This window comes from Pavona decussata, unplaced genomic scaffold (genome assembly GCF_977016875.1).
Source record: "Pavona decussata unplaced genomic scaffold, jaPavDecu1.1 SCAFFOLD_426, whole genome shotgun sequence".
Taxonomy (NCBI): Eukaryota; Metazoa; Cnidaria; class Anthozoa; order Scleractinia; family Agariciidae; genus Pavona; species Pavona decussata.
This window is the reverse complement of record NW_028145783.1, coordinates 712,456-727,215: the sequence shown is the minus strand read 5'-3', so window position 1 is coordinate 727,215 and position 14,760 is coordinate 712,456. Positions and strand designations below refer to the sequence as shown.

The window sequence follows — 14,760 nt, the reverse complement described above, 5'->3', positions numbered from 1 at the left end:
CCGCCTTTTATTCATCATTCAGTACCAGCGATTTTTTTTTTCGATTGCGAGTCAACGTGACAGGAATTAGCAGACAGATCTGTTGATCAGGTAAGATTAGCACATTTTTTTCTTTTTTATTAAGTTTAGAGTCCGATTATGAAATTGCATTTTTTGAGTGAAAATTGTTTTGCCACGTTCCCTCTGACTGTATCGTTCAAAAATTGTGTTTTGTGCATTTTCGTTATCGCAAATCTTGTTTAAAGAGTTTCGCTTTTCCTCAAAATATCAGTTCGAGTGCATATCTAAATAGTCTACAATTAATCCGGAGCACCTCGCTCCGTCACCGGTTCTCAATAGGGAGTTTAAAATTAAGCAGCCTGGCTACGGCGAAGACAACGGAAACGTAACAACACAATAGGATTTAATGAGAAAAGCAATGGACCTACACTTGCGTTATACATTTTAGTACATTTCTCCCTCGTCCTCGGCAAGAAAAAAAAAGAAAAGAAAAACAACGTGAAATTGACCAAATGCGAGGTTTTATGGAGGATGTGAGCACTCGACGGTGAATTTTTTCGTTTTTTGTCTCAACTTGAATGCCGTTCTATATAGTTCGACCGCATTGAACGAGTTGGAACTGAGTCGCCAAGCAGTGCAGGAAACAGGAACTTGTATTTTCAAGTGACGTTTTTCCTAAGCTTTGTCGTCGTGTTTGCTTGAACTCCCTAATGATTGATGAGCTATCTTTCGAACAAACTGACAAATTGAAGATATATTTTAATTAGTATTTAGTCTAACTTATACTATCGCCTACGGCTGATCATTTGACACTCTCACTCAATATTCAAAGGTTATCATTGACATCTCACTTTAAAACAGAAACAAACTCGATATTTCAATGGCATGCGCAAAATAGTTTCCTAAACGCGAGGGCTTTTGCATTCATATTAAAATGCCGTGATTTGATGTTGAATGATCTTACCGTCGCAAAAAAATCAAATATTTTCTGTTGATGAATATTGGAACTGAAGGCACGTTTATCGTTCACCCTTTGTCCCTATATGCAAAGCCGGAAAGCTCACTGACGCCAAATGACGAATAGTATTGCAAATTTATGATTACACTTATCGGGCTGATCAGCGTATCTTGTAACATATGGATCGACTTGAAATTTTGCCTTGGGAAAAATCGATTACAGATGCGAAGACTGTCAGAAATTGAGCAAAAAGAGGATGACAAAGTTCACTTCACAAAGCACGTTTTGGAAGGCCTTTAACCCTTTTGCCTTAGATTCATGAGACGTCATATTTTGTAACATTTAAATTCTTGAATGAAAATCGTTTGTGTGACCGATTCAAAAGAAAACAGTGGAGCGATACTTTCCTGTTTGTGCTGTTTGTATTCTGGATATTTAACAAAACGAAAGTTCGACCATTTTGCCTGCTTGAACTTGGCCACTATTAAGCGCACTGCTTAAGGGGTACTTTTGAATGAATATTGCGATTTGAGCTGTTTGTTACAGCTGTGATAGTGCACTGATTCATTAATCGATTATTGTCAGTTTCAAGAGGTAATATTAGGCAAAAATCATGAAAATGGCTGTGAATTTTATGTTTCTAAGAAATACACGTTTGATATTGAAAACGGAGGAAGTTACCTACTTATTTGAAGAAGCACTCGGATTATTTTTAACTGAAAAATGTGCAAAAGCTAAAAATTGCCTCTGTTTTCGTATTGTTACCGTTTCACGAACAACGCCAAATTGGCACGGTTTTCCAATTTCACAATTGGCTTGCTAACAGCGCCGCCGAAGAGATTTACTGCATTTTTCTGAATGAAAAAACCAAAACAAACGCTAATCGTTTACGAAACCTCACATAATCTGAGCAGCAAGTGGATTTTTGAGCGGTAAAAGAATGATTTTTAATGATTTAAACTATTTAAAGGTTCTTTTCCATATAATCTTGCACTCTAAGATGCGTAAGGTCGCGAAAGATCATGTTTACATTTTGTAGGTTGCTGAGTTCATTATAGGCGAGGAAAAAGTTGTTGACTTTTGCGATGATGATTATTAAGTAATTAAGTAAAACTGACTAATCTCCCAAAAGAGTCGATAAGTCATGACAGGAAATGAATTTTTTCCTTCTTTCTAGGTCGTTATCTTAGATGAACAAAAGCACGCTTTCATTGTATTCTTTGTTACCATGATACTCTCGTCTACACTTTGCCACGATATATTAAATTTCTGGCTGATGAAAAGATATGAATCTTAAGCAAGTGCTTCCGAAATTAGCTACAAAAATGTTCATTGTTACACCCGGCTATGTTCTTCTACTGCAAGCAGAAAATGCGTTCTCGAAAATATTATTTCAATCAAATTTAAATTGTTACCGGAACTTCCGGCGACGAAATCATGTTTCTATGATTCGATTTTGAGATCTAATTCAAACTCGTCGTATTTCAATGACCTTTCTGGACTTTCCTTACGCATGACGCAACGGTCGATTGTGTTCCAAATATTTGCGTTCTGTATTTTCGTTCTCGGTCCTTTGTTTTTATATTTGCCTTTCATAAATACCCGATAAAAGGCATATTTGTCTAAAGACCTCCGATTGGATTCACCAATCTAAATAGTGGTCGCCGTGTTTATTTTAAGGGTAAGTACTTTACTTTTTATTTCTTGTGGTCGCCTTTTTTTTTTGGAAGCTTAACTGTTGCTGAAGCACAACAAAGGTAAGTTATTTTTCATCATGCTTGCAATTTGTCGATCACATATTTACTCCGCCCATTACAGGCTTTAAACTAAAACTTACATTTTTCCGATAATTTTTCAGAGCGGAGACCTTTGAAAGACCGTTCCATTTGGACAGGATTTTGTTTGCCAACGTACATTCATGAAGTGATCTTTCAACAGTGATTGCTAAGTTCGCGTTAGCGGGGAGTGGAAGAAACCGGGTCAATTTTCTTTGAAGGATTTTTCGCGAAACACCTGAATTGAAGCGAGACACGATGGCGTTTCGAGGCGTACTTTTGATGGCAGTTTTTTACGTGTTTACAAGCAGCAATTGTTATTTAATCCAATCTGCAGATGACAAACCTATCGTTGTGACGAGATACGGATCGATACAGGGCGTTATCCGCCGCTTTCCCAATATCAACAAACCCATAAAAGCTGTGAACAAATTTCTTGGGATTCCATACGCGGCTCCACCAACTGGAGAACTACGGTTTGAGCCTCCGCAGAAACATGTCGCTTGGAAACCTGACATTTATAACGCTTCCTATTATAGAAGCATCTGCATTCAGCCTGATGACTACATCAAGTTTTTCTGGCCAAATTTTTCTCACCCTGAGAGCGAGGATTGTTTATTTCTGAACGTGTACACCCCCGTCCATAATAACAGCTCCCTGGCGAAGGTGAAACCTTACCCGGTTATGGTGTACATTCACGGGGGAGGGTACGAAGTTGGTACTCCTGTCTTATCCCCCGGGGATGTGATCCCCCTGTGGGGTGTTGTACTGGTTACTATTCAGTATCGTCTGGGCCCGTTTGGTTTTGTTACAACCGGAGACACTGTGGCTCCTGGGAATTATGGAATGCTTGATCAGATTGAGGCTCTGAAGTGGGTTCAAGAAAACATCGAAGCCTTTGGAGGCGACCCGTCAAAAGTTACCATATTCGGAGAGAGCGCAGGAGGTTCCAGCGTGGGTCTCCATGTACTGTCCCCTCTATCCAAAGGCCTTTTTCAGCACGCCATTGCAATAAGTGGTGTTGAGCTCTCTCCTTATGCAACTGGTTCCAAACCAGCAGCAGTTACACACACGAAGGACCTGGCTTCACGTCTTGGATGTCCCATAGATGAAAGCGATGCCATCATTGATTGCCTCCGTTTGGTGGAAGCTAATAAATTTCGCAACAGCCCACCCAACGTGTGGAGACCCATAGTGGACGGTGACCTTCTCCCGGACACACCCGAGAATCTCAGAAAATCTGGTAAATTCAATAACGTCACACTCATGGCCGGTTACACGAGCCAAGAAGGCGCCTATTTCTTCCCCACACACATCAATCGTTTAACTCCGGAGACATTTCGCTCTTATGTACGTTTCGCCCTCTCCTATATTCTCAACATATACGGGCAGACGTGGACAAGGGATTCAAAAATCTCAGACTCTCTGTTAGATGCTGTTGTCTTCATGAATACTCCCTGGCCGTACCCGCGCGATGTCTACAAAGTCAGAAATGGTTTCTCGGATATTGTTACTGATTCGTGCGTGGCTGAGCCAACACATGCAAGTTTACTGTACCACAGCGAGCTGACCGCTACCTACATGTACGAGTTTGCGTACCGCTCTAAACTTAATCGCGATCCTGAGTGGTTAGGCGTGAGGCACAAAGACGATACTCCATATCAGTTCGGCTTTCCGTTGATGAACCTCACAATTCTCCAAAACTACGACGAAGCAGACCGAAATATGAGCGAAACCATCATTACCTTATTCACGAACTTTGCCAAATATGGTAACCCGACACCCGAGCCCGTGAGCGGTGCATTATGGGGAAAGTTTCTTTCAAGCAACAGGGCGTATCTACACATTCAACAACAGCCGGTGATGACGACTAACTACTATCCAACCAGGATGGCATTTTGGAGTGAATACTATAAGAAACTGTTAAAGGATAAAGAGTGTCCCGTAACAGCATTGTCAAGCGGTGGAGAGGGATGCAATGGAATGGCTGTTCTCATTCACAGTATTGTTGCATTTTTTTCGTTCTTAATCCTTGTTTGATGAAAAAAAAGTAGTCAGTGGAATTTTGTACGATGTAGTTAGGTTTTTAAGAGTTGATTTTTATTTTTGACCGGTAAAAAAAACAGCAATATCATTCCACTTTCCGCTGAGTAATATGTTAATTGTATGAAATTTTCTCGCCAAATCTTGGCGCTTACACAAGAAGTTCCCCTATAAAAGGCAAGACACAAGGAGCGACAAGTCTCGTCCGAGCATTTGTTAAATTTCATAAACAGCAGTCGTGGTAAATACATATTTTGTTTGTCATTTGTGCAACCAGTTGAGACTGAATGACAGCTGAAGGTCACGTGATAATGGCCAAGTCAGGCTTTTATACCGGAACTTCTTGCACTTTTTTATGATAGTGTGTTTGCATGCGTATTAGAGGAGTGTCATGAAACCAAAACCAAAGTAATTACTCTGGCCAATCACAACACACGCATTGGCCAAGCAGCCCAATGAGCCAATCAGAGTAAAGTTTGAAGGAAATAAATGTAACCAGCGCCAAGCGCGGGAAACGTGTGCGAGCAAGGTACGATTGGTTTTGGTTTTGCCTCTTTAAAATTTTATAAGAAATTTAATTATGCAGGTCATAAGGAATTAGTCTTCTCAATAAAGACGTCTCGACTGAAAAGTCAAATTCTCTCGAGGACAAAACTGAAAATGATAGCAAATACATATAATTAAAGCGGGAGATTTTTAACTTAGGCTAATAGTTCAAGGATGCTTCATATAAAGCATTTTTATATAAGCGTGTTAGCAGTCCCTCTATGAATAATCAAGACGGGTGGGAGTGTGTGTGTGGGGGGGGGGGGGGGAAGTGGGGGCGAAGAGCGTAACGAGAGTTTGATGAGACTGAAGTGAGCAAGAAAAACAACGGCGGAAGCCGCTCTCGGCTCAGTTCTTTTACAAAGTCACCCGTTCGACTATCCACAAAAAGACTGCTAACAGCGGTCTACTTCCATATATTTGTTGTAATTTCTTATGCTTTGATCGGTGTTTTGGTCTACCTTGTCAAACCTCTTTGAAACGTCTTCACGAATTGATGATTATTTCCTTCAAGGTCAAACTGACGTGTATAGGCTGCTGTTAGTAAGCGGACGCTTCTGCTAAAACAAAAAACGTTTAGAAAGCATGAATATCTTACAGTCTGTTTCTAAATAGTCGAGCGGGAAGAGAACCACCTTGTGGGGACGTGATCCTAAGCGTGGAGTGAAACAGCCGAGGGCGAACTAGGGAAAAACGCGCAGGGCGGGGCAGGTGTCTCTTCCCCAGCCTTTTTTCGTTTATTTTGCTTGTTCCAGTCTCATCGAACTCGGCACCACTCTTCGTATCGCCCACTCGGTTTTCTATAAAGTTTAACTAGGATCTTAGCAAATGCTTTCTGGTGAATAATCAGAGGTACAGTACATCTATCTGATTGGTTTAGAATAACTAACATTTGAAAAGTAGCTATATAGGGAACCAATCAAGATCACCAGTTAGATTCAAGGACGAGTTGCGTCATCAGTTTGGGATTTCTTAACTCATTTCTCAGCCTTCCCGTTTGCGATGACCATGGCACTGAGAATTTGACCCTGGCTGGGGAACATGGCTTGCGAATTAACTGAACACGGAGAAGCAACTTAAGGACGATGCCCCTTAATACAAAGCAATGTATAGCGTTTTTTTCTAAATTAAACCTCAATTATCTCTAAAATTGAATGGTTTCCCCCGATTTTGAACACCAATAATCCTTGTTAAGGTCTGTTTTTCCAGCGTAGTTATAAACCGTGCAAAAAACATCCCGGCTGTGTTAGTAGGCGCCGCCCATAGGAAACCCTAGTTTCTTGAACCATTCCAAGATACGTAGAACGCATGCGCAGTAACAGGAGGAGGCACCGTCCTAAAATGTTGATTTAAGACATACTTGTAAAAGGATCGGGTTTTTTTTTGCACTTGAGAGTTGTTGCTTATCCCTGCCCTGTTTTCTCAATATTACAGTCGTTGTTTATTTTTTAATCGTTTTAAAACAGCACTTTGTAAGTCCGGCTGTAATTCAGAGTATTCAATTCATATTGTATAACAACAGTATAGACGGAAAAACCAGTAAACTGTCATGAGAAATGAACACCAGCATTTCTTTGGCAAAAGTATATGCTAAGCAGTGTAATAATAAAATCATTTAAGAGTGTGTCTGGCCTTTGTTTTGGTAATGGTAGTTTATTTATACACCGCTCATATCACATAGTCCCATGGCAGTTTACAAATCTTCTGTGGGGTGAGATCGGACGTCAGCATGTAAAGGCGCCACTGGCAGCCACTGATCAGGTCCGGTCCATATTTTGATCTCACCAACCCACAAATGAATGTGAAAGACTTATAAAATCAAAGATAGAGATAGACTACCACACCAGGGACTACGTCCCCTTCTCTTTTTAAACAGTGTGTGGATTCTTTAAGATCCCACAGATTATTAGGAAGAAGGGTTGTGAGACGGGACGTACGGTTTATTGTCAAATTCTTGTCAACTCTATTGTGAGCCCCCTCCTTTCCCCAAACTTGTTGAAAAACCTACACTACTGAATTAATAGTTTCCATCATGCTCGCATCTGGAAAGAACTACATACCTACATACATAATTTCAGGTGCCACCATTTTTAATTGAAGCAATCGTTGTCCAAAAAAAAAAAACCAACAACAACAACAACATTTTGTGACAGTTGATTACATGATCCCTATCGCGTCTATTAGCCTGTAGTTTGATAAGTAATGACCTTAAGGACTGTGCCTACTAATAGCGAAGTATTTTTGCGCAAAAGCAGATCTTAGTAGCGGCTATTGAAATCCAAAGAGAAAACTGGGGGTAACCAAGCATTTTTTAGAGATAATTAAGCAACAATAATTTAAAAAAAAAAAGAGTAAAATCCAAAGCAATGTATTGCGCTTTTTTTCCGAATTGAATCTTTATTATCTCCGAAAAATGCATTGTTACCCCCACTTTTTTGGATACCAATGATTTTGGATACCAAAATCACTTGCTAAGTTCTGCTTTCTCCGCATAGTTTTAAACTGCGCAAAAATATCTCTGTATTGGTAGGCAACACCCATAGCAAACCCGAGTATCTCGAGATGCGCAGAATGTATACGCAGTAACAAAAGTAGGCACCGTCCTTCAACAAGATAGAGAGCGGTTTTAAACTGAATGTCGAAAGTATTGTCGCATTTTCTTTGGTTTGCTTAACTGCAATCTGTGATTACAGTCAACTCTCGCCTTGCGGACACCTCGCTATTACGGACACTCCGAATACGGACAGCAGCTAATTCCCCCGACAAAAATATATTACAGACATTTGATTGAAATAAATTCCCAGTATTACGGACTCTCGGTATTAAGGACACTAACTCGCGGTCCAAAGGGCGTCCACAATAAAGGGAATTGATTGTCAGTTAGCATAAACTTGCGCCCCTTTCCTGACCAATTTTGACTTTTCTCGCGCGTTTTCCCGCGCTTGGCGCCTTTGACATGAATTTGCTTCCTGTAATGATTGGCGCATTGCGCTATTTACGTTTGCTGTGATTGGCCAGAGTAATTCATTTGATTTTGGTTTTGCGACACTCAGTTGAAAACCGCTCTACTCAGTTTTCATTGCATTGGTCATTGCATTCTCATTCAAACACTATAAATTAATTCACGCCTGTCTAGTCTTGATTCCGGAGGGATTCCAATTCACCCAATCAGATGACTGGAATGGTCGCCAATAATTTGCCGTTTTGCCGTTTGTCGTACGGTAGTAACAGCATTACAATAAGCTTGGTTCAAGGATAGGGAGTTTTACAAATCCTGCAGTGAATTATGGCGCGCAAAAGCTCGTTTTGTTAGAAGTTTTACGCAAGAGAGAAATAAAGAAACATCATCTCCATTTGGAAATTCTTAATCTACGCTTATGAACTTCCATCAATTACCGTAAGTTGGTGGTACTTTGAGGCGCGGTTGCTAAGTTGCATCTGCGTGGACTTACGCGTAGCAACAAATTAGAAATTAATTCCCAGGCCTTCCCTTCCTAATCATTCTCTTCAATGACGTCACCAAGTTATCAACACACACTTGTTCCTGTGTCAGTCTTTTGCGCGCCGCATGAGGAAGAAGAATTCCGTGGACAAAGACAAGGTTGGTAACATGGCCACTGTATTTCCCACTAGAAAAAACTACGTAGAGCCTGGTACGAGTAAGGAATTATGGGATCGTTTGGGCACAGTCCCTTACTCGCAACAATCTTTTCACAGTTGTAGAATTGAGTTGACCTCTATCATGCAAACACAGTGCATACTGAATTTCATGGTAATGAAGTGACCCAAGTTTAAAAACTGTGGAATATCGCTCGGGGAGATGACGCATTTTGACCAATCACAGACAAATGCGGAAATAATTGGATGGAATATAAAGTAACAGAACATCAAAATTTGCTGCTGTTTCACTGATAAGCTATTTTGATGTAGCATAAAGCATAGATTTCAACTGTTGTGGTCTTAAATAGACTGCCTGTTACAAAATTTAAAAAAAAAAAACAGACGCAACGCTGTTTCAACTGTTCTGGGCTGAGTTGCTCGAAAGATGCAAGGCTGATCGAACAACTCAAAATCTAGCTGTCTATAATCATTGTATGGCTAAGATGACCAAACGGACAGGCACCGACGCTCTCTCATCAAAACAGGGAATGGAAACAGGACCTCCTACCATTGGTATATAGCATGCTAAAGAAGTCACGTGGTCGAAGATATCACACAATCGACATCCACAGAACTGCGACGTTGTGGTAGCCATCTATGAGCCCTGAGTCGGCAGAATTTCTTACAAGTGACATTTCCAGAGCAGTAAATTAATTTCTCAGTAGTTGAAAATATATTTTCTTAACGTTTGCCAAATCGTGTTTTGGGTAGACAAAATTATTCCTTCATCAGCTATTACTGAAAGCTGAGGGTTCTGTCTTGTATTTTCATTTTTTTATCGTTTCTGTTTTGTTCATTGTGATCCTGAGAAAACAAACAGATCGGTCTACAAATTGCGCCCGTTTACCCTGGTGGTCCCTGATCATTGATTGTAGAAGTCATATGTTTACCAGCTGGTCTAATAAAACAGGGTATTAATAGATTGTGGCCTTTTGGCCTTCAAAAAAGTATGGGTATGTATTTATGGGTAGGTATGTATATATTTAGGGTAAGTGAAATGGGAAAAGGCGCAAATAAAGCGGCTATTTCGTATGGAACAGAGAAAAGATTTTAAACGGACATTGTCACGGAGAGTTTCTGTATTTTGGTCAAAACTGCACCTTTGCTTGAATACGAAATTGCAGTGCGAGGAAATTATATAAAGTGATTTCTCAAAGGAAGCAAACAAACTGTAATCAGCTTTTTAAGAATTTATTCAAATACACAGGGAGAACTTGAAAAACTTGGATAACGTTTCTGAAGTTGTAATCCATTGCTACCTTGTATTTTAGCAATCCACATCCAAAGAAAATAATACTCGTTTGTGTGTACTAGTAGGGTAATTGATTACAAAGCTGGAACAGCACAGATTCAAGGAACACTCTCCCCGCCCCCCCCCCCCCCCTCCACCTCTCGGAGGGACGTAGGCATTGACCTTCCGACCAAACCTGTCCGAAATTTTTAAGCATACCGCGTTTTAACAGCGCACATTTCCGGTTTCATCAAAAAATACCGTGCAATAAAAGGAAGCATGAAAAAGCTAAAATGCAATAAAAGTTTGGGTGTCTGTTAGATCCTTTGGATCGGGAATGGCAAGCATAAGGCTCCTCCTTCAACATGTTCTCGTAGTACTCATTCCAGAACGCCATCTTTGTTGGATGGAAGTTGATGTCCATTTGTGGCTGCGAGTGGATACGAAGATAAGCCATGTGACTGGAGTTAAATCCTTCCCATGTTACACCATGCACTGGCTGTGGCGTCGGGTTTCCATATTTGGCAAAGTTCGTGAACAGCGTGATTACCATGTCACTTACTTTCCGGTCGACATCGTCGTACTGTTGGAGAACGGTCAGATTCATTGACGGAAAACCAAACTGATATGGTGTGTCATCCTTATGGGCGGCCCCTTTCCACGAGGGGTTTGGATTGAGATTTGAAATATGGGCAAATTCGTACATGTACACAGGAGCGTTTCTGCTGTGGAGGACCAAATCTGCGTGAGTTGGAGCTGTCATAGTAAAGTCTCCCACTTCATCGCAGATGCCCCGTTTGACCTTGATGCGATCCAGTTTGTCCGTCCAAGGTGTGTACAGTAATGTTATCGCGTCGAGTAGGGGCTTGGGAAGATTGCCATCTAACATTTGACCATATTTGTTACCAATGATCTCAAAAATTGTGCTTGTGTAGCCACGGAAGTTTTCAGGCGTTACTTTCTCAATGACATCAGGGAAAAAATACGACCCTTCGCGACTTGTAAAGCCAGCCATGTAAGGGACGTCATGAAACTTCCCCGCATTCCTCAAGTTTCTGGGCGTGTCCAGGAGAAAGTCGCCATCAACTATAGGTCGCCAGGCGTTAACTTCATTGACTGGAAACTTATGGGCGTCAACGGAACGCAGACAATCAATCATTTGATTATTGGTGTCAGTCGTGCAGCCAACCTGTTTAGCAACCTTTCTGCTCTGTTTTGAAACTTCTGCTGACGAGCCAATGGCAAACGGGGAGAGATCGACTCCACTGATGGAAATAGCGCGGTGGAAAAGGCCCTTGGATCGCGGGGACACTAACAGAAGACCAACACTGGACCCACCTGCGCTCTCACCAAATATGGTAATTTTTGAGGGGTCACCTCCAAAGGCTTTGATGTTTTCTTGAACCCACTTCAGAGCCTCGATCTGATCGAGCATTCCATAATTCCCAGGGGCCACAGAGTCTCCAGTTGTAATAAAACCAAACGGGCCCAGACGATACTGAATAGTAACCAGTACAACACCCCACAAGGGGATCACATCCCCGGGGCTTACCGCAGGCGTCCCCGCATCGTATCCTCCCCCGTGAATATACACCATGACAGGGAAGGCCTCCTTCGATCCCAAATCCCGATTCGGAGTGTAAACATTTAGATACAGACAATCCTCGCCTTGTGGAAGAGACAGGTTAGGCCAGAAAAAATCGTTATATTCCGGGTCTTGAATGCAGATGCTACGAAAATAGGACGCGTTATAAACATAAGGTTTCCAAGCAGCAGGTTTCTGCGGAGACTTAAACCGTAGTTCTCCCGTTGGCGGAACTGCGTATGGAATGCCAAGAAATTTGTTCACGGTTTTTATGGGCTTGTTGAAGTCCGAAAAGCGATGAATTACTCCTTTTATCGATCCATATCTTGTAGAAACCAAAACCTCATCACCTTCAGATGCCACAAAACGATGTTCACTCGTTATCATAAAATAAGCAATGGTGATGATCTTCAAGAATTCCATGGTTGTCGACTTGGAATCTTCGCTGGCCTCGGGAGCACACCTTTCTTGCAACTTGAATTAGATCGCTAACTCTTGAACTTCAATCAACAACTTGAAATCACAAACCAATAAACTGCAAGTCATTCAATCTTCGGTGTTTTCGTCTTTAAATGAATTCATCGCTAGTTCCCTTTTTTAGTTTGTCTGCACCTCGTCTCAATCATTAAGTTGATGCCATTTCAAGCAGCCAGCGGATTTAAGAACTTGACCCGGGCAATTTATAGTCTTCATAAAATGTTGCCAGTAGTTTATTTAAGGAAGTCGAGGACTTAATAGCCGCAATGCAAACATTGCCCCTACTGAAAACATAGTATCGCGCCAACATCTTATTCACGATAAAATGAAAACCTATTAAGGCGTAATTACTTTTTCTACTTCAATACAGCCAGAGACTACTGAAACAACAAAATAGTTTGACAATTCCTTAAACGCAAGATTTTGATCTTTCGCACTTTAGATAAGGAGCGATCTTTAGGAGCAATTAATTAATTAATTAGAATCCTGTTGTATTTTTCTAAGGAAGATAACGAAGTTTAGACATTTGAAAAAACTTAATTAAAGCTTTCAACCAACGCAAGCCAGGGGGAGGTTATGAGTACTATTTTTATAATTTAGGAATATGGTGTGAATCTTTTAAACAAGAGTGAAACGAGTCAAGGCTATCCGCGATTATTATTTTAATCTCGCCTGGCCCAGAGAAAACTCTTGAATCAATTCAATTCTTAAATCTGCATCCGCAAGTTCTATTCTGTCACAGGAAGGTCGCATAAAACCCCTTTCTTCCCATCCCTTCCTTGTTACATCGTTGAGTCCCCCCCCCACCCCCCCACCCCTTTAAAGCTGCCTATATCACCCGTAAATGACATTAAGATACGTCATGGGGGGGCTGACTCTATTAGTTAAATTCCAAGGTCGGCTTCTCACGCACAAGGCTCTAGATTGCAATTTAATTGGATTTTCAGGATAATCGCATAATACTGCCCACAGTTCTCGCTTACGCTCTTTGGTGATTGTAGAGACGACAGGTTGGATTAAGGTCTAGTTATGATTTCCCGGAGATACGATCTATTGGAAACTACAAGAGGTCTCTTATATTGTGATTGGGTTGCCCAGCTATATTATCAGCTGTTTTTCAATGCCTCTTCTTAAAAGAAATAATTTTTATTGTTCCGCTCGACCTGTCGACCTTTATATACGATAGCGGTATCGTTTTTATTTTGTCTAATTATTTTGCAACTGTTTCAATATTTCAACGCCGTTCAACACTTAAGGAAAAAACAGATCATGTATTGAATATTAACAATAGGGACTTAACGCAAGCAACGACGCCGACGGCAACGAAAACGTCATTAAAGAAAAGGCTTAATGAGCTAAACAATGCTGTGTTCGTGCATTACAAATTTTGATACATTTCGTCGTCATCTTCGGCCAAACAACAACGTGAAATGCCTAAATTCAAGGTTTTATGGAAAGCGTGAGCATATGACAGTAAATTTTCATTCTCTGTGCTAACTTGAAGAGCATTCCCACCAGTTCTGTTATTGGATAGTTCGGCCACATTGTAGAAGTTGAACGAATTGGAATAAGCGCAAAGTAGTACAAGTAACAGAACTTGTATTTTTAAGTGACCTTTTCCTTGGCGTTGCTGTCGTGGTTGCGTAAAGTCCCCAATTATTCCTCGAGCGCGCTTGGATATGCATTGGCCTGATAGCTAACCGGAGTTGGCTTTTATCATCTCATATCCAACAAGCGTGAGTGGAATAATTATTTTATTAAAAAAAATCGGAAATGTTAGTAGATCTCGCTGATTTCCCTTTGCTAGAAAAACCAATCTAAAGACAGTTTAGTAGTTGCTATTTCGACTATTTCTCGGGCATCAGGTACAATTGCTCATATACCATGGCTGCTAAGCCAATCAAATCCCTAGAATTGCATTATACAATGATCCAGTTTTTAATAACAACAACAACAACAACAACAACAGCAAAAAAGGATTATTCAAGAGGGCCTGACAATTTTTAAACCGACCACGAGGAATATTCACGCGTACAGTTTTCACACAGTACACTCAGGATCACTCAAGAGAAATTTCTCGGTTTCTCTTGAATCACTATAATGATCAATATACAGTCGAACCTCCCTTTGCGACCACCTTTCATTAGCGACCACTTTTCCAAATACCAAAAGTTTTTAAGTCAAATCACTATTGATGGAACCTCTCGTTGGCGACCACCTCTCGTAAGCGACCATTTTTAGACACATAATCTGCTGTTTCTCTCACGGGCGGAAATCGCAAAATGTTTCGCTGTAACATATTGGCCCACATCATTGCAGCCGACGCCGTATTAAAATCTCACAGCCGGAGCTACAGGAAGTATCTTCCGAAATAGCTTAGCATTGCACATGTACTCTAGTGTACACTGAAATAAACCTTAATCAGGTTGAATCCCTTGTAGGAAAGAAACTTCCTTATCTTGTAAATAGCAGGCTATACATGCAT

General features: G+C 40.9%; 2 protein-coding genes across 3 annotated transcripts; one reads left to right on the top strand and one right to left on the bottom strand.

Moving 5' to 3' along the window:
* The first annotated feature begins 1,983 nt into the window (after positions 1 to 1,983).
* Positions 1,984 to 6,947, top strand: LOC146450798 (neuroligin-4, Y-linked-like). Of its 2 annotated transcripts, none has more exons than XM_085099971.1 (2): positions 1,984 to 2,639; positions 2,817 to 6,947. In XM_085099971.1, exon 2 carries the CDS (start codon positions 2,992 to 2,994, stop codon positions 4,771 to 4,773), a length of 1,782 nt encoding a protein of 593 aa, XP_084956097.1. In that variant the 5' UTR covers positions 1,984 to 2,639; positions 2,817 to 2,991; the 3' UTR covers positions 4,774 to 6,947. The 2 variants fall into 2 exon arrangements, with proteins under 2 accessions (XP_084956097.1, XP_084956098.1); XM_085099972.1 differs by lacking the exon at positions 1,984 to 2,639 and adding an exon at positions 2,697 to 2,715.
* A 3,432-nt stretch (positions 6,948 to 10,379) lies between these two features.
* Positions 10,380 to 12,663, bottom strand: LOC146450797 (neuroligin-4, X-linked-like). The gene has a single exon (XM_085099961.1). It carries the CDS (start codon positions 12,219 to 12,221, stop codon positions 10,464 to 10,466), a length of 1,758 nt encoding a protein of 585 aa, XP_084956087.1. The 5' UTR covers positions 12,222 to 12,663; the 3' UTR covers positions 10,380 to 10,463.
* Between the last annotated feature and the right edge of the window lie 2,097 nt (positions 12,664 to 14,760).